General features: G+C 37.0%; 1 protein-coding gene across 3 annotated transcripts in view; it reads left to right on the forward strand.

Annotated features, from left to right (window-relative positions):
- The window catches only part of LPXN (leupaxin), a 42,441-nt gene extending 21,865 nt beyond the window's left edge, over positions 1-20,576 (forward strand). For all 3 annotated transcript variants that reach the window (XM_032282124.1, XM_032282122.1, XM_032282123.1), the window contains 6 exons: positions 2,718-2,817; positions 6,406-6,573; positions 7,453-7,626; positions 7,730-7,811; positions 18,734-18,882; positions 19,212-20,576. In XM_032282124.1, the coding sequence (XP_032138015.1) occupies positions 2,718-2,817; positions 6,406-6,573; positions 7,453-7,626; positions 7,730-7,811; positions 18,734-18,882; positions 19,212-19,481 (943 nt within the window). In that variant the 3' untranslated portion in view covers positions 19,482-20,576. The remainder of the gene's footprint in view (positions 1-2,717; positions 2,818-6,405; positions 6,574-7,452; positions 7,627-7,729; positions 7,812-18,733; positions 18,883-19,211) is intronic.
- The last annotated feature ends 1,475 nt before the right edge of the window (positions 20,577-22,051 follow it).

Here is a 22,051-nt window from a genome sequence, read left to right on the forward strand (position 1 = left end):
TTTTTTTTTTTTTTTTTTTTTTTTGAGACAGTCTCATTCTGTCGCCAGGCGCCAGGCTGGAATGCAGTGGCGCGATCTCGGCTCACTGCAACCTCCGCCTCCCGGGATCAAGCATTTCTCCTGCCTCAGCCTCCCAAGTAGCTGGGACTATAGACACGTGCCACCATGCTCAGCTAATTTTTATATTTTAGTAGAGACAGGGTTTCACTCTGTTGGCCAGGATGGTCTCGATCTCTTGACCTCATGATCCGCCCGCCTCTGCCTCCCAAAGTGCTGGGATTACAGGCATGAGCCACCACGTGAGCTACCGTGCCCAGCCTCTTTGATATTTTATAACTTTTGTTAGAATTGTGAACAGTTTCTTTTTTTTTTTCATTGAATTTTCAAATTGCTTATTGATGATCATAGGAAAGAGACTGTTTCATTTTATTCCTATATCTAATCGCCACCCTGATCTTTTTTATTCATTCCAATGGTTGTTCAGTCATTTATCTTACATTTTCCTCAGAAATGATTATACTGTCTATTTTAAAAGAAAGAATGAGGGTGCACTGCCTTTATTTCAAATATATAATTCTCTTATTTTACTTTAAAATGCATTTGACAATGTATTCTAGAATAACGTTAAAGTTTTTCAATGGTAGTAGGATCTATGTCCAACTTTCTCTTAATTAAAAATGTGCTTAATTTTTATAATTAATTATGAGGCTTGTTATAGATATCTTTTGGACACATTTTATCAGTTTATTGACTTTTTCTTGATATTCAACAACAGATGGTTGTTAAATTTGTCTTCTACTGTTTTTTCAGCACCTATCAATGTGTTTATAAAGCTTTTCTCCTATTTGTTAATCTTTTTCCTAATTTTGAACTATTTTTGGATGACCAGTATAAACACAAACTAGCCATGATTTTTTTTTTATTTTTATGATTTAAAAAAAAACACATTTCAGCTAATTTAACCTCTCTCCACATATGCCCATAGTTTTTTCTTTAATTTTAAAAAGTTTCTGAGCTATTTATAGGAAGAATTAGGTAATTTTCCATATTTTTCTATATATTTGACAATTTTATACAATGATTCCCCAAAACTGTCAGTTTTTTTTTTTGTTGTACTTTAGGTTCTGGGGTATATGTGCAGATCATGCAGGATTGTTGCATAGGTACACACATGGCAATGTGGTTTGCTCCCTCCATCCTCCTGTTACCTACATCTGGCATTTCTCCCTATGTTGTCCATTCCTGACCTCCCCACCCCCCGGCTGTCCCTCCCTTGGCCCCCCAAGTGTGTGATGCTCCCCTCCCTGTGTCCATGTGTTCTCATTGTTCATCACCTGCCTATGAGTGAGAACATGTGGTGTTTGATGTACTGTTCTTGTGTCAGTTTGCTGAGAATTATCATTTCCAGATTCATACATGTCCCTACAAAAGACACAAACTCATCATTTTTTATGGCTGCATAGTATTCCATGGTGTATATGTGCCACATTTTCCTTGTCCAGCCTGTCGTCAATGGGCATTTGGGTTGGTTCCAGGTCTTTGCTATTGTAAACAGTGCTGCAACGAACGTACGTGTGCATGCGTCTTTATAATAGAATGATTTATAATCCTTTGGATATATACCCAGTAATGGGATTGCTGGGTCAAATGGAATTTCTATTTCTAGGTCCTTGAGGAAGCACAACACTGTTTTCTACAATGGTTGAACTAGGTTTTATTTCTTGTTTTCTGTTTCATTAATTTATGCTTTTATTCCTTCTGTTCAATTATTTTATATTTTTCTGAGACTCTTGACTTGGAAGTTTTGTTTATTTCTTATCTTTCTCATTTTTCAATATCACACTTGAGTCTTTTTATATATTTTCCTTTCAATAACATTTAGCTTTCAACTCCCAAAGGCATGTGTGTGTGTGCATGTGTGTTAGTGTGTGTGTGTGTGTGTGTGTGTGTGTGTGTGTGTTTTGTTGCTATTTCTAACTGGTTTGATAATTCAGTTTAATTTTTTTATCCCATAAATTATTTAGAAGTACTTTGTTTTTTCTTAAGTGGATAGTTTTTATGATTAATTTATACTTCTATTTACTGCAATCTAAGAATATGGTCTATTTGATGTATTTTAAAAAATTTATATCCTCATGGTTAATTTTACTAATGATTATGCAGATACTTGAATCTCTATTCTGTTTATCAGGTCCAAAGTTTTATTTATTTATAATTTACTTACAATTATATGAATATGAAACCATTATCGTATATATTATCTAAACTTTCTGTACCAGAGGTTGGCAAACTTGTTTTGTAAAGAGGCAGATAGTTAGTTTGTTAGGTTTTGTGGACTATAAGGTCTTTGTAGCAACTACTCACTCTGAAGAAAAGCAGCTATAGACAGCAGGTAAATGAATGGACATGGCCAGATTTGACCCAAGGACCCCTGCTCTATATTCTAGTTTATTTTTAATTTTTGGCAATAACTGACAGGAGATATAATACTTTTTATAACTTAGATGACTAGAGAGAAATAGAGACAAAAGGCAGAGAGAGCTTGTTTAGATTTTTGGTCTAGTACATATTATTTTTAAAAAATACCTTCTATCTCTGATTTTAGCTTTACATCCAAGGGATTCATTATTAAAATTGCATTTTCAGTACTTTATATGTGGCTTAACATTTATTTGAGTTTTATTTGTTCATATGACTTTTTTGTTTTCCTTCTGTAGTGAACCCCGAGAGCCAAAGGTGTCACCACCACCTTCTAAAACCTCAGCAGCTGCTCAGTTGGATGAGCTCATGGCTCACCTGAGTGAGATGCAGGCCAAGGTGAGTGCAGTCCAGATGATAAACAGGGCCCATGGGGTCACCAGTTTATCTTTGTGAAACTCAGCTCTGCATTCGGTTCCACTTAGGAATTTTCCTAAGTTGTCATTGCTTTTTCTAGACTAAATGTAATTCTGCGAATTAACCCATCTTTGTACTATGTGTTATTTGGACATAAAAAAATCATAATACAGACTTTGATCTCAAGGAACTAGAGTGTGCTTGACAAAATGAGGCATAAGTTTCTGTAACATTTGTAGAATAAAAGCCAGGTGGTTTGTAAAAATATGTGGAGCAAACATTAGGGATGTAGAGAGATTATGGAGATTTAATCAAGGAGGTGGAGTTGAAACTTGGATGGACTCTGAAGAACAGGCAGAGTTTGGACATAAAGAGATGGAAGGAAAGGTGGTTTTAGTTGCAATGACCCCTGAGGGCAGAGGTATCTTAAGGCTTGATGATATGGAAGGACTGTCAAAGAGACCTGACAAAGCAGGACAGAGGAGACCAATGAGCAAGCTGAGACACAGAAAGGAGATCAAAGTGTGGCTCTGACAGTAGGAAGGGTGAGAAGTCCCAAGCCCATCTTGAGATAAAATCTTTTGTTCAGAGTGGTGAGCTCACATGGTCTGACATGGAATAGAAATCTCAGATAAATGGGCTTAAAGATTTACTAAAGGTAATATAATCCAGAATCCTTAAGGCAGAGAGTCCAGCCATTTTAAATCTGGTTAGAGGCCGGGCGCGGTGGCTCAAGCCTGTAATCCCAGCACTTTCGGAGGCCAAGGCGGGTGGATCACGAGGTCAAGCGATCGAGACCATCCTGGTCAACACGGTGAAACCCTGTCTCTACTAAAAATACAAAAAATTAGCTGGGCATGGTGGTATGTGCCTGTAATCCCAGCTACTCAGGAGGCTGAGGCAGGAGAATTGCCTGAACCCAGGAGGCGGAGGTTGCAGTGAGCTGAGATCGCGCCATTGCACTCCAGCCTGGGTAACAAGAGCGAAACTCTGTCCCTCCCAAAAAAAAAAAAAAAAAAAAAAATCTGGTTAGAGGATTTGATATCTACTCATGAGGTGACTATGAAATAATTTCAAAGCAGTATATAAAAATTTGTATGATTGGAGAGGGCAGGGACCTTATCTTTATAGCTTATCTTGGGAATGCCAATGCCCAGCACAGGGCCTGATACATTGTGAGCAACACCTATTTACTAGAGAGATGAATAGATAAACATCACAAACAAGTTTTCCTTAATAACTAACATCCTTTGATAATGATGATGCTAATCAATGTCTACAATAAAGCTGGGTAGATTGGCTCATTGTGCTCTATATCTGAAAATACTAGAAAAAAATTACAGTACATTTAATTGTGTTGTATTTATAATTGATTTAGCATGTGTCTCGGGTGTCTTGTTTATTTAAATTTTTAATTTATAATGCCATCTTTTTTTTTGTATGGAGACAGAGTCTTGCTTGGTCACCCAGGCTGGAGCACAGCTGCGTGATCTCTGCTTACTGCAACCTCTGCCTCCTGGGTTCAAGTGATTATTGTGCCTCAGCCTCCTGAGTAGCTGCGATTATAGGCGTGTGCCACCACACCCAGCTAATTTTTGTATTTTTAGTAGAGACAGGGTTCCACCATTTTGCCCAGGCTGGTCTCAAACTTCTGAGCTCAGGTGTTCCATCCGCCTTGGCCTCCCAAAGTACTAGGATTACAGACATGAGCCACCCTGCCCAGCCCCATTTATCTTTTGAATAAGCTGTACATTCACATTGTACAAAAATCAAAAGTACAAAAAGCTTGCACTGAACTGTTTCCTTCTCATCTCTGCACCCTAGCCGTCCAGTTCTGTCCCACTAGAGATAAGCGGAATTTCCCGTCTCTTCTGTATCTGTTCAGAAGTATTCTGAAATCTGTTAAGTGAAGAGCTAGAGATGTAGATGTAGATATATTGTTGTATTTTTACTTATTTTTCATAATTAATGTCAGTCACCCTTTCAGACCTTTCAGACACTAACCTTCTGAACACTAAATTTTCGAACATTAACTAACATGTGTTAGAGGAGGAAGGAAATCTGTTAGATGATCAAAATGTCTTGAAGGAAAATGAGCATTTTGATTGGTGATAATGTGATATTATAACAGGCAGTAAAAGTAAGATAAGTAGAGGTTTTAAGGCAGACAGTAACAGATCACATTCAGGAGACTGAAGCCCAGCTGGCCAGGAACAATGGAGACCTTTTACAGAATAGTTTTAATAAAAGATGAGATTGGGAAAGACAAAAGCGAGGGCAGCGGATGGGAAGCTTTGAATGTCTGTCTGATGAGTGCAGACTTGATGTGGAGGCAACGGAGAGCCATTGTAGTTTTCCGATGAGCGAAGTTTTCAGTAGATAGATGGTAGCAGTAGCACAGCTGGAAAGGAGTAGAGAGAGCTGGAATCAGCACATGAAGTGACGAAGGGTGAGTTAGCCACATTTTTTTTTTTTTTTTTTTTTGGTAATTCGAGGATCTTTCTTTGAATGGTTTGTAATAATTTTGGGCTTTTGCTTCAATAATTCCAATCCTTCAACAAGTCTTATCTGACCACTTCTCACCACCTTCTTCTATAACACTGATCTAAGTCATTATCTGATCATCTCCCTGCATTCACTCTTGCTTGTCAACACTTAATTCTCCACTCAGCTACCACAGGGATCCTCCAGATTCCTTCACTCCTGTGCTTGAAATCCTGCAGTGGCACCATCACCTTGTAATAAAACCCAAGCATTTGCCATGAAGTCCCTATGGAATCTTTGCCTCTCTCTCTGTCACCTACTCCTGCTGTGTTCAATCTCACTCCCTGTGCTCTAGCCCCACTGATGTCTTTGACTTTTCTTCTAATGTGCCAAGTTGTTTTCCTCCTCAGGGCCTTCCCTTCCCCTGGAATGCATTTCCCATAAATGTCAATATTTCTGAGTCCCAAATATCTACTGAAATATTACTTCCTTAGAGGGGCCTTCTTTGATTACCACCTCCATCTAAATCAATTCTTCTCTCCATCTTGCAGTGTCACTTTGATCTCTCCAAATAACTTATCTCTATCTGACATTACAGCATATATTTATTTGTTTAATTATTTATTGTCTATCACCCACAGAATGCAATTTCAAGAGGCCAGACACTTGGTCTGTCTCATCCATTGCTTTAATCCAAGTACTTAGAGCAGTGATTGGCACAAACCCAGGTAGTCAACAAATATTGCAGAATAAATGAGTAAAAGAGGGATGTGACTAATTTTTGAACTGGGCTCATCCTAAGATTTTCAAAGGGTGTCATCTTTATGTACTAAATTTTCTGCATTAAGAAAAAATTTACAAATAGATTAGTCCGATTTCATTTGGCCTGAAGAGTTTAGAATAAAAGGGAGATGAAAATATTTTTATTGGTGTTAAAATTTTAGATTCTTCCAATGCCTTGGAGGAAAATTCGGGAAAGGCTAAGAGATCAGTCAGTAGAGGTGAATTTATAGAGTCATAAGAAGATGCTAGTGAGAATAAAGGTACATGAGGCTGATTCTGTTCTTGGTTTTTCCCTTGGGCCAGGTTGCAGCGAGAGCAGATGCTGGCAAGAAACACTTACCAGACAAGCAGGATCACAGAGCCTCCCTGGACTCAATGCTTGGGGGTCTGGAGCAGGAACTGCAGGACCTTGGCATTGCCACAGTGCCCAAGGGCCATTGTGCATCCTGTCAGAAACCGATTGCTGGGAAGGTGAGATGGGCTGAAATTTTGGTCCTACAGCCCTCTGTGTCTCACTCTGTCTCATCAAGGGTTGCTCTTTCTCCTTATATTTTAAGATATTTTAGTTATCATTAATAATTACTAACCACTTACAGTGCTCTGGCCACTGAGCTAAGTGCTTTACAAGTATTTCCTCATTGAATGGTCACATCAGCCCTTCAAGAAGAATGATTGTTCCCTTTGTAAAGATAAGGAAACTGAGGGCTCAGAGATGTTAATGGATGTATCCAAGGCCTAGTAAGAGGTAGAGGTAAGATCTGAAACCAGGAGACTCTCTGGTCTCAGATGACATTTCTCACTGCTCCTGTTGTTCAAACCTTCCCAGTCTAAATTGATTGATTACAATTTCCAGCCGAACTCAGCTCCAAGTCACAGCTGCAAACTCCTGTTCTGCATCATCCTTCACCAAAGCTATGATAAAAGGCTTTGAGACCTAATTGCATGGGGCATGGAATAAAGTGTTCCAACTAGAGGAATAAAAACTGTCATTTGGCCTTTTCCTCTTCCAGGAGTGCCTTTCATGCCACGACTACAGTTATGGCTTATTTTTCATCAATGTGCTCTAAGTTGTTTCTGCCACCCTCTGTGGTAGTGGAGTGGTGGTGAATGTTTACAGGCTTTCATCACAGTAATCAGTCAGGAAAGTGGGCATCCTTTTACGACCACTCTATAAAGCACAGGCAACAGATTGCCTCGGTGGAACCTAGGTCTAGGCTTCAGTGTTGTGTAACTCCAGAGGGTGTTGTCTCTAAGGGATACAGAATGAAGAGTGTCCCCTAGAGTTGTGCAACTTACAGGCCATAGAGCACTCATCCGGGATCCTGTGTCAGGCTTCATTTCACTCCACAGGTGATCCATGCTCTAGGGCAATCATGGCATCCTGAGCATTTTGTCTGTACTCATTGCAAAGAAGAGATTGGCTCCAGTCCCTTCTTTGAGCGGAGTGGCTTGGCCTACTGCCCCAACGACTACCATCACCTTTTTTCTCCACGCTGTGCTTACTGCGCTGCTCCCATCCTGGATGTAAGTGAATCCCCACCTCCTTCAGCTTTTAATCACTTGTTTAGAACCAGGGTCATGTTTTACAACTCCGCATCATTGTAATATCTGTGTGTTCCTTTTCCAGAAAGTGCTGACAGCAATGAACCAGACCTGGCACCCAGAGCACTTTTTCTGCTCCCACTGTGGGGAGGTGTTTGGTGCAGAAGGTATGACCCGACCTGGGAGGCTGCCTCCCACACCACAGTGGGAGTTATAAGACCAGCAACACTTTTCCTGGTAGTCATGGGAGTCCTAGTTCCTATCACTACTATCGAAGTACCCATTTCAGTACTAGATGCCATCCCTCCCTGCCTTCTCCAACATTTATAAATGAATGTTGGAGAAAGGCAGGGAGTCCCTTTCTCTTGGGGATAAAGCCCCTTTCTCATCCCCAATACAGTTTTCCTTTCCAAATTCTTTGAACTGTTTATTCTGTTATTTACTTAAGTGTTTTAAATAATAACTTATATTGTTATAAATTATTTTATTTTTTCAGTTTTAACCATTATATATTGACTGTCTAGCAGGGAAGATGAAATTTGGAATTGTTATTATTACCCCACTCACTCCCAAAAAACTTTCCCTTTCCTGTTTTTTCAATGCATAATTATGTCATAATTACAGGTTAGATCAGTATTCAGTGTGTATATGTTGACAATCATAGGCTACCACTCACAAGTAAGTCATGTAGCAAACTGACTACAGTAGAGTCTGGATTTTGGAGTCAGACTCCCTGGTTCAAATGTGGGTTGTGGTATTTATTTACTATACGATGTTATTCGAGTCATTTAACATCTCTGTACCTCACTTTCCTCATCAGTAAAATATGCCTAATGAGATTGCCTACCTTATAGAGTTGTTATGAGGATTTAGAGACAATACAAGGATAGTATTTAGAACAGTGCCAAGCACATGGAGGTACAGTAATGTTAATATTATTATCACAGTGTCCTTCCTGTATACATTTATGTTTTCCTAAAGTTAACATTTGAATCCTTTTAAAATTAGCTTGGTTTTCTTTGTATTTATCACTAAGTAACAGAACTGCAAAATTATTTTCAAGATGTCCAACTACATCTGGCAATAAGTCAGTTTCTTTTCTCTTCTTTCTTTCTTTCTTTTTTTTTTTTTTTGTTGGAGATATCCCTCCAGGTGACTTTCCTCCTCCTGATTCAACATGAAATGATTTCTTCCTCCTGAGTAGCAGTCATTCTGGTTCATTAATTTAGGATTATATCTAGAAATTACTCTTGGGAATTTTTTTTATTACCTTCTTCTTTGGATCCTCTCTTTCCCGGATGCCATGTCTTTGTTTTATATGTGTTACCACCTTTATTTTGGCTGGTCACATCCTGTAGCAGCTTTCTGACAATGAATTTTTGAGAATTTGACTATCTGAAAATATTTTTATTCTGTCATTGTCCTTAAGTTGCCTGGGCATATAATTCTAAGTGAAAACGCTCTTCCATCATAATTCTGAAGACGTTGCTTCACTGTCTTTTAGCTTCCATGGTTGGCACGTTTTTATTAAGAATTTTTTATCCTTGATCCTTTCTATATGGCCCATTCTTTCCCCTTTGTATGTTTTTTTCATGTGTTTTCTGAATCATCTTTTTTTACTTTTTATTTTTATGTTTATTTTGAACAAATATGGAATCTGAAAGCTGCTTTACTTTGTCTTTTCCTGTCCTTTTATAATAAACTCAGTGTGGAAGGTTTTCTCCTTTCTCATAAATAAAAACTTGGCCAGTCTTCTGTCTTTTCTAATTACTCTTAAAAAACAGTTCTAAATATAAAATCAGTTTAAGAAACAAAACACAAAAACTAAGCCCTTAGGTAATTCAGTCTGTGTAATAGTTAAGGCTTCTAACTCTTTAAAAGCGACAGCCACTCCTTCTCCCTTTTAGGGCCTTCAAGCTGCAGGAGGCGAGGATAGGGGTATGGCCTTTCATCTCTGCTGACCCACACTTGGCATCCACCATCTTCACTCTTATTGCCTGCCTGCTCTAGGGTTGAAACACTAGAGAGGGTGGAAATGAGAATGGAAGGCAGGATGGTCCAACTTGTCTAAGATTGTTGTTAAATTGACTTTATGATCTCCAGGCCCAGCCAATGTTTAACTCTGACTTTTTTCCCTGAATTCTTTTGTGGATTAAGACAGGTCCAACAGTGAACTCTTGATTGCTCTTTACATGTCTTGACTGGCTTTTCTCTCCTTATCATGCTTCGTTGAGGATGTTTTGTAAATATTCTTTTTTCAAGGGGCTTTCATTGTTCCCTCCTAGTGACCCCTTAGAAATTATTAACATGCTTCCAGATCATCTCTTCCTCTCATATTTTCATAGAAGGACCATGGGTAACTTGCTTTTTTCTCTGACAGTCAGTGGAATTACAATTCATTTTTAGCTGCATCTTTCTATTCAGCTGCCATAGGCTCTTTCAGCCGGACTCACCTATGGACTTTTTCCAGGGGTGACTCTGATACCATCAACTGCATCTCACTAATGCCAAGGCACACATATCCAGCTCTCTGGGTGGTTCCACTGAAGTCCCTCTTTTGACCTGAGATTATCCAGAACTATACCACATCTTTCTTGGTGGTGGTGGGGCACTCATAGCACAGTTTTCTTCAAAGGAACCCCTCTCTCAGTTTTTCTTTTTCTTTACCTGTTTTATATCCTGAGCAAGAGTGAGGAATTTCAGAATTGTACAAATAGTCTTTGGCTACCTGTTTGGAGGGATGTTTTGCAGTTCAATTTGGAATTTGATATATATTAAATCTTGGTGCCTTATGGTTATTTACACTGGTCTTTGCAAATGCTGCTGATTCATGGTTGTCTGTTACTATTTAATAATGAGACACTAAAATGCCAATTTTAGCATTTTATGGACAGAAATTGTTGAGTGGTGTACTTGACTACATGGTACTCAGGTAAGATGCTCTGGCCATTTTGTTGAGTGACCCCTGAATATGATAATCTTATATCTTCTGTTGAGTCAATTATGCTAAAGAGATGTTATCTTTGCCAACATTCAGAGATTGAAAAAGAGGATGGAGGAATGGGCTTTTCACCATTCAGCATGTCAGCTTTTACTTAATTCCCATTTTTCAGTAGAGAACTTGACTCCTTTCCTCATGGTGTTCAGTATCTCTGATCATTGAGACTCTTGTTCAATATTTACAGAAATAATCACTGTATCTTATGGTAAGATAGGGCATTTGACCTTCTAATGACTCTTTAGACTTTCAACCAGTCCTGTTTCTAGCCTTGAAGAATACCTCATGATTTCAGTTCCTGAGCCCCTCTGATGTTATGGCATTCAAGATGGCTTGATTTTTATTGGCGTCTCCCATCTGTAGAGACATAAGTTTGGTATTCTTATTTATGTTAAGCCAGTTGCCACTCTTATAATCTACTTTAAATTCTTGAAAATTTAGTTAATATCTCATCTGGTGGCATATCCTTTACTTTTTTCTCTTTCCTTATAGCTCTTTATAATTTACATAATTCCTTAACTGTCATGTTAATGATGTTTCAGGAGGGAGTAAAGAAAATTCCATGGGTTCAGGCCCTTTACTAATATGGAGACTTTCCTAAATATCAGATATACTATTATGTATATTGTTAAAAATAATTTATTTAGTACCACCTCAGTCTTGTGAAAGCAAGTTTATTCCACATTTTACCTAGTTATGGATGAAAATAGTGAGTCTTAGGTAGACAACGTGATTTTCTTAAAGTCATACAGTGAGAAAGTTGAAGAGGCGGGATTTCAATTTGGGTATCCTTTCTGCTCAAGTTTCAGCCAAAAGGCAGTTGTGATGTTTTATAAAGAACATGGTACTTGTTTTTTATAAAACATCACAACTGCCTTTTGCCTGAAACTCAGTTCCTCTTCTGCTGTTGGATATGTTTACTTTCACGGTACCAATACGATATGCTTTATTTGGCAATAGACGCAGATACAGTGGCACTGACAGAATCCACTAGCAAAGTGCTTTGTAGTAATTTGCTTGTTCACTGGAGCTTGCTCAATGCTTTTTCACAAATCATTAGGTATTTCATTTCTAGATGGTATTTTACCTAAGCAGCATTTTTCATTGAGACTTAATCCAAATCATATTAAAATGTGTCACAGTAAATTTATATTATACTGGTCTGAGAATTAGTTGAGTAGCACAGTCAGCAAGTGAATACTGCCCATGGATTAATTTGATGGAGAAGTCCCCTGAAAGCAAAACAACAGGACACAGGCATATTTGAAGTAGAGACATAAGTTAGATACACACACACACAAATACCCAATCCATTGGATGACCAGAAAGCACCATGAAGGTAGCTAGTTCTCATATTCTTGACTCAGGCACCTTCTAAGCAGACAGGGCAGATGTGTTCATTTAAGACTTTATAGAAACAGGAAACAACACGTAAGACATATTTATACATAGAGTCACATGACCAGAAGTGACATTTATGAATCAGAAGCTCCACTTGGGTTTTATTTTCCTTTATATGCCTGGCTTTCTGTAAACAGGTCTCCTGCCATATGGTCAGTCCATTAATTAGGTGACATCCTGCCTTACTCCAAGTTGCATAGTCACAAAGAGTTTCTATAATGACAGTTTAACTTCTGAGCCTCCTGGGAAATTAAATTCATCTGCATTTATTCATCAGCTCAGAAAATCCCTCTTTATGGCTCAAGTCACTGGGGCTTAGCATCCTCCTGCAGGGAGGAGCCCTTCAATGTCTACGTGTGTTTCTTTTTAATTGTTCATTATCCAGCCCATGCAGGTGCTCTCTAATTTCCCTTGTGGCTAAGAGCCTCACCAGAGTACAAACACTCTCCCTCTGTCTGTGGCACTTTTAATTGTCAGTATTTCTCATTCTTCCTCTAGAGGTAATTGGCCCCAAAGAAATCCTCCAAGAAAGCAAGAGCTGAAACTTTCTTAATTTATTAGATTAGGAAATGCAGGGTTATCACAGCAAGTTTGGCTGATTGCTTTTGATTCCTCTCCTGAGAGTCACCCAAGTTAAAACAGAGGCTGTTACTTCGCTGCTATTCCACTCTCGAGACCAGCTGTCCTGCAGATGCCTAGATGAGGGTCATTTCTAGGATAGTTGGCATGTCTTAAAGTTTTCTCAAGTAATACTCACCTATAGGAAAGCTCAGTTTTGTGTCATTTGCTTTACGCAACATCAGCATCACATGGGAACTTGTTAGAAATGCGAAATCTTGGGCCCCATCCTATGCCTATTGAATAAAAAAACTCGGGGTGGAAGACCCATTTTGTCAAGTTCCCAGATGAATAATGCACACTAAAGTTTGAGAAACACTATTATGCTACACAAAATTGAGACAGGTGGTTGCAGGTATTTGTTTTTCTTAAACAGTAGGACTTAATGATATTCAGTTTCCCTTGAACAGATTCTAGGCATCCTTTGACAGAGTAAATAAGAAGTAAAGTGAACTCTTCTGTCTCTTAGGGGTTTAGAGGAAGAACACAGGACAGCATATAAAATTACTAGTTTAGATTCAGATATGTAGGCCTCAGAATTCTGATAAATTGTCTGCTTTTTAAAGAAAGCAAAGTTGAACAAAATAAGACGTGAAAAAATAACAAGGTAATGGAAAAACTGCAGCTACATGGTTTGGTTCCCAACACTTAGCTGCTTCTATTGCCGTTTTGTGATCTGGCTACTATTATCAAAGCTATTTCTAGAAATAGTGTTTTCTAGGTAGTCCACTTTACACCACACTGTGCATTCTTTGCTTACATTCTGTCTTAGTGGGTAAGAGGTAGAACTGTCATATTTGCAAACACTATTGGGCTATGACATTTGTGCTCTGCTGATACTGTCAGTTCTCACAGAAAGGTCAAAGTCAGGATGCATTTAAGTTAGGAGTATTACATTGAAGTTAGGTTTTGAAGTTAAACCTAGATTTGAATCTCAGCTCCTCTACGGACTGCTCGGGTATAAATTCTCTAAGTTGTCTTTTCTCATTTGTTAAAGTAGGCTAAAGTCTACCTCAGAAGGTTGCTCTGAAAAATCTCATTTTAATTTAGTACTATAGGTAGAGCCTTCAGTGGAACCAGTACAATGCAGGTGCTCCATAAATGGGATTGCCCATAATATCGTCTTCATTTTAGGTGCCTCTCTAGGTAAATACCAAGCAGGATTTCTTATATAAAAGTTAATATATTTATACATATTCTAGTCACTACTGAAGTGAGACTCTAAACTACAATATACTTGTGGAGCAGATGATCTCAGTTTTGCTATTGTTATATTGTTCTTATGTCTGCCCATAAGAATAAATATTTGTTGAGCAACTACTATATATGTGTCAGGTATTGCTCTAAGTACTAGTGATATATAGTGACAAAAAGGAAAGTTCTTGCTGTCGTGATTAATGTATTCTGGTGGAGAAGACAAACAGTAATCAAACTAGCCAACGAACTACTTCTTACTCTGCGTGGTGAGAGAGAGAGAGTGTGTGTGTGATTAGGTACCATTTGAGACACAGTAGTTGAGTCACTTGTTCTTTTAAGCAGACCCCTGAGGTAAGCAAAGGACTAAGCCATTTAGGTATCTCAGGAAAAGGAGTTTCAAAACAGAGCAAATATATCACTTGAATAAGTGCTTAAGGATTAGTTAAATGTTTTTCGTAAGTGTAAAGACAATAAAAAGATCTTGCAGAAACTTTTGTTTTTAACTTAGTACGCTGTTAATCTAAAGCAATGCAAAATTTTTTTCTACCTATGTTTATCCACATTTATTCATATATGCACATACATAAGTTATTGTGTGCCTAAAATTCTTTTTGATACTTAAGCATTTCTCCATGTTGTTTCATTATAATTTCATAATAGTTTTATAATAATTTTAATAATGTTAATTATTTCATTAGGGATTTATGTAAATAAAAAATCAAATCTTATATGACTAAAGATTTTCACTGAAGCATTATTATAGTTCCAAATATTGGAAGCAACTTAATGTGTTAACAATAGTATCATATTTAGATTACTTCTGGTGTTTAGTAGTGCTACAATGAATATCATTAAACATAATGTTTCCTTCTTTTGAATTATTTAATTCCCAAGACTTAGATGCCTACATCTTTTTTTAAAAAAGCCTTGATATACATTATCAAGTGACTCTCCCAAAGGATAGTAACAGTTAATATTATTACCAGGGATATATGACCATGTGGATCATTCCATATATTTTCTAGCATTGAATATATTTATTTAACACTGTTTTTACTGCTTAGCTAAAATTAGAAATTCAACTACTAATTAGCAAAAATTAGAACTCCATCATTTTCTTTTGAGTTTCCTGACTTATATGTTCAACATATTATTATTAAAAATATTTATTTTGGGGCTATTTTTTGATTTGTGAGGTACACTTGTTTTAAAAGGTTTTGAAAAACAATCACCATGAGTTTCTCATCCTCAATGTAGCTCCACTATCTGGACATGGGACCAGTAAGACTCAAGCCAAGAATTTTCTAATAAGTGTTTAACAGTGAAAATTTCATGTATTAAAGAGAAAGTCCTTATACCTTAACAAAATGCTTTTAAAGTGTTTTTATTACAGTACATTCTAAACACAAAAGTGCTTTCTTACTAGCTTCAATAAGTATAAGTGTTTTGCCAAGCAGATTCTTCTATTAACCTTCACCCATCCATCCACATATTTTCTTGCTGGAATATTAAGAAGCAAGTTTAGAAGTCATGTAATCTCGTCATTAAATGCTTCAGCATGCATCACTTTTAGCCGAGAAGGTCTTTTTAAAAACTACCTTTATGCTTAACAAAATTAACAATTCCTTATCATTTGCAACTCCTATTCGAATTTCTAAGAAAATGTCACAGACTCGCTTTGCTTGAATCAGGATCTCAGCAAGGTCTATGCATTGCATTTGGCTGTTTTGTCTCTCAAATTTTAAAAATTCTATTATCAGTCCTCTCTTTGCTGCTTTTTTATACCGTTGATTTGTTATGAAGCCAGAACGTATATCCCATAAAATGTCCCATATTCTTGATTTGACTGGCTGCTTCCTCATGACACTATTTAACTTACTTGCTCTACTCCTGCCCCATCTCCCATATTTTCCTTAAACTATTCATTTAGACCTAGAGATTACTAGGTTTAGGTTCACTTTTGGGGTATTTGGATGGCAAGAATAGGTTTTAGGTGATGGGTGCAGTATACTTTTTGTGGCATCACATCAAGAGGTATATAATGACTGGTTGACCACTTTTATTGATACTAAGATTGACCACTAGATTTAAGCAGTGTCATCCTGATCCCTCTATTTTAAAGTTTCTCATTGGTGACTATTGCCTAAATCCAATGGACTAGGTGGTAAAATGCTGAATTTTCTGTTATTCCGTCTATATTTATTATCTGGGTTCTACAATAACTTTCTATCATCAATTATTGGTTTATCTTGAAATATATCTCATACACGGGCTTTCTCCTGTATATCTCCTGTGTGAGCTTTCCTTATACAGGAAAGGTGAGATAAGTGTTTGACACTGTCTGTTAATAAGAGTAATTGTAAGAGTAATTATAAGGGTAATGAATGGGTTCGTTAACAACACCCAATGGAGACTAATAAGTTTTTATTTAAAAAAATCATTGTGAACTTATGGAGTTATATATATGTTTGATATAACTTGATCTATCACAGTAGTATTTTTTTAATACTCGAATTATTTTATCTGAGGTCAGAGGTATCCCCTTCAATTCGATTACTGTATCTTTCTGACACGATCCCAGTAATCTTTCTATTTCCTTGGCACAGCAAGATATATCAGGCCTGTCTTCTCAACACTGCCACATACTTGGAATCATCCATTTCTCCAAAAAGATTGCTTCAGTGAGGGTATTTAAAAATTAAGAGTGTTCATTATTTCTAGGATGTCATTTCTTCTACGTTTTTCAGTGGACGGAGCTTCAGATCTACTTTTTAAAGTTTTTAAATTTATAGAGACAGGGTCTCATGCTGTTGCCTAGGCTGGAGTGCAGAGGTGCTGTCATAGCTTGCTACACAGCCTTGAACTCCTGGACTCAAGCAATTCTTCCAAGTCAGCCATACAAGTGGCTGGGACTACAGATGTGTACCACCAGGCCTGGCTAATTAAAAAATTTTTTTTGTAGAGAATGGGTCTCACTATGTTGCCCAGGGCTGGTCTCAAATTCCAGGCCTCAACCAATCCTCCCGCCTTAATCTCCCAAAGTGCTGGGATTACAGGCAGGAGACACTGCACCTAGACAAAATCTGTTTTTTGTTTCGTTTTTGTTTTTTTCAAAGAAAAATAGGTCATGAGTCCATACTGATCTATTTGATATAGCATAAGAATACAGTTTTTTGTTTGGCTTGTTTGATTACTTGCATCTTTTTAAATGCTGGAAATCTTGCTTTCCAAAAGCATTAATATAATTATTTGTTTTATTATACAATCTACCTATAATAATTTCAAGAAAAATACCTAAGTATTGTAAATGACTGAATTATTTTTAGTATGTGTATATATACATATATATAGTATTATATTGTATTATTTTATTTTATATCTTTAAGGTACATAACATGATATTTTGATATAAACGATGAAGTATTTACTGCAGTTAGGCAAATTAACATATCCATCTTCTATCATAGTAATCGTTTTCATGCGTATGTGGTAAGAGCATCAGAATCTACTCTCAGCAAATTTCCAGTATATATGAAAACAGTTTAAGATTTCTTTGTAGTTCTTTTTGTCTTTAGAATAGGACTGTATACTCTAAACGCTATTAAAGTAACTTGAATGAATTATTTCTTTTATTGCTCATGTCATGAGTTTGATATACAGTTAATTTGCTTCAGCTTGATTCAATTTTGGGGGATTCATATTTTCCTATTTTAATGTTTTCACTTTTTAATTTTATAAAACAATAATTGAAACCATACATATACTTAGGAGCTCTTCATATTAGCTATATTTTTCTGGAATATAATCAGCAAATATTTTCTTCAGATTGTCTTTTGTCTTTGCTTATGGTGCTTTTTTGACATGTGTAAGTCATTCAGATATATTCTTATGTAGCTAAATTTATTAATATTTAACTTGCTTTTGGAATTTGAGCCTATTTATTAGTTTTCCTATTTCCAGATTAAAGAGGAATACATCATTAATGATGAGATATGAAATGACATGCACACATTAAGAAAAACCCCTGAGTGTCATTAGCCTTTAGGGAAATACAAATCAAAACTACCATCAGATAACATTGTACAAATAGATAAATCCATTTGACTGATTAAAAAGGAAATATCTGGAGATACCAAGTGATGTAAAGACTGGGGAGGAACTGAGATTTTCATCACTGCTGGTAAACAATAAAAATAATATACCCACACACACAAAATAAAGAGGAATGCATCCACTTTTAATTCATATACATGGTATGAGTCATTGTGTTTAGATCTTGCATCCATTTGGAAATTACTATTTTGTAGTATTTTTTTTTTAAATATTTCACACTTTTTTTCCCAGATGCTGTTTTAGATATTGGAGGTGTAATGGTGACAAGATCAACAATATGTAGTTTCTCTTAGAGCTAATGTCCCAGGAAGGGGAGACAAACCACAAAGATAATTTCAGATAATGGCAAATGCTATAAAGACAGTGAAAAAAATGATGTGACAAGGAGGGACTGAAGAGATGTCTCTCTGTTAAGATGGTATTTCAGTGATTCCTGCATCACATGAAGAGGCCAACTATATCAAGCTCTGGAACAGAACTGTCCAAGCCAAGGGAATACTTCGTACAAAGGCACTGAGGAGGAATAGCCCTAACACTTATTAAACGCTTACTATGAACCAGACACAATGCCAAAACATTTCACCTGCTTTATTTCATTTGTTTCTTATAGTTACCCTTTGAATCACGTATCAATAATCATCCTATTTTGAATATAAGAACACTGAGGTTGAAAGGGGTTAGATCAAGGGCCTTCTCTCAGTCTCCAGTGTAGCTTTCAGGGATCAACCTGCGACAGTGAATTCCTGATTTTTATCTCTCCAGGCTTTCATGAGAAGGACAAGAAGCCATATTGCCGAAAGGATTTCTTAGCCCTCTTTTCACCCAAGTGTGGTGGCTGCAATCGCCCAGTGTTGGAAAACTACCTTTCAGCCATGGACACCGTCTGGCACCCAGAGTGCTTTGTTTGTGGGGTCTGTATAATCACTTTTCTTTTGAACTTAGGGAAAATCAAGGGTTCTTCTCTCTGAGAGGAAGAGTTGTAATTAGTAAAAGGGTTCACAGTCCTGAATGAGGAATGGATGTGGGCATCCTAAAGAAGAAATGAGATACAAATCCATTGTGGGCATTTGCTTGTCTGTTTTGCAAGCAGGCAATCTAGCTTCCATTTGTCAAGAAGCTGAGTGAAATTCCTGTAGCTGGCAGGTAATTAGCAGGAATTTCAAGGCTGAAGATTTTACTTTTCTGACATTTTACCTCTTGACATCTGCATTCTTTTTCTCTCTCTCCTCTCCACACCTAGGACTGCTTCAGCAGTTTTTCTACTGGCTCTTTCTTTGAACTGGATGGACGTCCATTCTGTGAGCTCCATTACCATCACCGCCGGGGAACTCTCTGCCATGGATGTGGGCAGCCCATCACTGGCCGTTGCATCAGTGCCATGGGGCACAAGTTCCATCCTGAGCACTTTGTGTGTGCTTTCTGCCTGACACAGTTGTCGAAGGGCATTTTCAGGGAGCAGAATGACAAGACCTATTGTCAACCCTGCTTCAATAAGCTCTTCCCACTGTAATGCCAACTGATTGACAGCCTCTTCAGATTCCTTATAAAATTTAAACCAAGAGAGGGGAGGAAAGGGTAAATTTGCTGTTACTGACCTTATGCTTAATAGTCTTATAGAAAAAGAAAAGGTGATGAGTAAATAAGAGAACTTCTAGACTTTACATGACTAGGCTGCTAATCTTATTGTTTAGGCTATAAATTCTCTTTCTCTCTTTCTTTCTTTCTCTAATCAGGTACTTGGAGTTAGATCTAGGTCCTTCCATGTAGTCCCTCTACAGAGGTATTTTCCACTTGCATAATTCATTCCAACACTGGTTTTCTTAGGTTTTTCCATTTTCACCTCTACTGATGGCCCTACTTAGCTCTTTTCTAATTCAGGCCTCATAATTGTTACTTTTCAAGTTTTCCCATTTCCCTGTGGCTCACTGTCTTACAGTTGCTGCTATGGAAGCATGATATCAATCCTAGCTGTTTGCATCTTCCTTCAGTGTATTTTTGTTTTTCAAGAGGAAGTAGATTTTAACTGGACAACTTTGAGTACTGACATCATTGATAAATAAAATGGCTTGTGGTTTTAATAACTCATTGTCATATTTGTTTGGGAGATAAACTTTCTGTTTCCTATGTTATATAATAGGCAGTACGTGCAATTAAAATTATATCATACATCTTGTTTCCTTCCATCCAATGGGCACCTTAAAAATTTTAATCAGAAAAAATGAAAAGGAGGGACTCCTATTCATTAACTTTTTTCTTTAGTTTTGTCCCTTAACCATTTTATTTTCTGGACTTAGATAATTGAATCATTTTTTAAAATGGCAAAGCTTCTTAAGATTTTTTTTTCATTATGCTGTTTACAGAAGAAGAAACTCTGGCTCTCCATTAGATATCTTACAAATTTATTTCTAAAGTAAAAATGAAACACAGTTTCACATTTGCTTCGTGAAGACAAATGAGATGGCTGTTCTTAGAGCACCTCTGAAGAAAGACGCTATATAGCTCAAATGATCATTATTTACAATTAGGAAAGCCAAGCCTCAAAGAAAAATTCCTCTTAAGCATTTGTTCATCTCAAAATATTATAAATAAATGTGTAGAAAAGCTTGCCAGGTTATCAGAGAATCTGAATTTCTTATGTTCTCTGAGTTTACTTCCTGCAGTTTACTTTATATAAAAGTAAGCTTCACAAGGACTCACCCTTCTGCAAAAGAGATACTGAGAAGATCAGTACTATATCTTTGTCACCATGGTCTTAAAAATAATTGTGTGATTATTTGTTATAACGAAAACTGGACTCAGAATCCTTGATTCTGAAATAGGTTATGGTGAAAACTTCTTCACAGGAGGTATTTTTAAAAATAGGACACAATTTGATGTTTTTAGATTGATAGAGGACTAGTACTACTTGGGAGAGCTGAAATGGATTGAATGTTTCTTGCCAAACTTGATTATTTCTATGTCCTTTGCTGGAATGGATAATAAAGGGGTTTTGAGAGTTAAAAAAAGTTGGCAACAGTTAATTCTATAAAATAGGAACTCCAAATGCATGTAAGATATGTGGGAGGCCACACAGATATGGAACCATCTGGCCTCTACCCTGTTTGGCTGTCTGAAAGCGCCAGACTATACAGAACACACATTCAACTTTTAAACATCCTCTTTACAAAGTCTTCATTCAACGATGTCACATGCAGGTGTTAATATGGCAATGTTCTTGGTTGTCTTGGCAATTTGACGAAGTAAATTTGGAGTTTTAGCCCTTAAAAAGAAATGTTCAGGTGCTAAAATTTTTTTATAAAGATTAGCTTTTAATAGAATTTAACTATTTTTAAATGTCAAAGAAACTTCAGAGTTCATTAAGATGCAATTAAGAAGTGAAAACATTTTTTTCCTACATTGAATGGAAGTGGTTTTATTTGCTCAAAAAGAGATACCGACTTCAGGATCAAAGTTTTAGCAATAAGTAAACTACTCACAAGTAAAAAGTTCTGCTTTTTAAAAACCATGGAAATACCATTACTAAAATTGATCACTTACCTATTTTGGTTTTGAGTAACTTCCAGGGTATTTAAAAAATAAAACCCACCCTCACAGAACAGGGCTTTGCCACCAGTCAATATAGATGTATAAAAAGGAATATGCTCTACAGTTGGCACTCTGTTCTCAAAATTGAGTCTCTCAATTAGTTTGGTCAGGTTTTCTTTGAAGTAAATCTAGTCTCTTCTAAGGTGATACTTTGATAAAGACAGCAATTATTTTTCCATCCAAGTTCTATCATGCGCTCCTCTTGGAGTTGCCGGGTGGTTGCCAGCCACGTGCTTCTGTTTTCATAACCAGTAGGGGGAGCAAGAGTGCTTTTATCAAGCATTTCCAAGCAAAAGTTCTGGGATTCATCCTCATTGGTCTAGCCTAGGTCACAAATTAGTAACTTTTGCTGGGGGACTGAATTCTGCAACTTGGCTTGATCCATATTGAATTATTTCCAAACTTAGAAGCAGGACTAAGTTTCCCGAAAGCACAAGGACTTTGTGGAGGAGATGCAAATACTTTAAAAGCTGCATATTGATAAGAAGGGGGAAG

The sequence above is a fragment of the Sapajus apella genome, unplaced genomic scaffold (genome assembly GCF_009761245.1).
Source record: "Sapajus apella isolate SASKATOON/1434 unplaced genomic scaffold, GSC_monkey_1.0 scaffold14, whole genome shotgun sequence".
Lineage (NCBI taxonomy): Eukaryota > Metazoa > Chordata > Mammalia > Primates > Cebidae > Sapajus > Sapajus apella.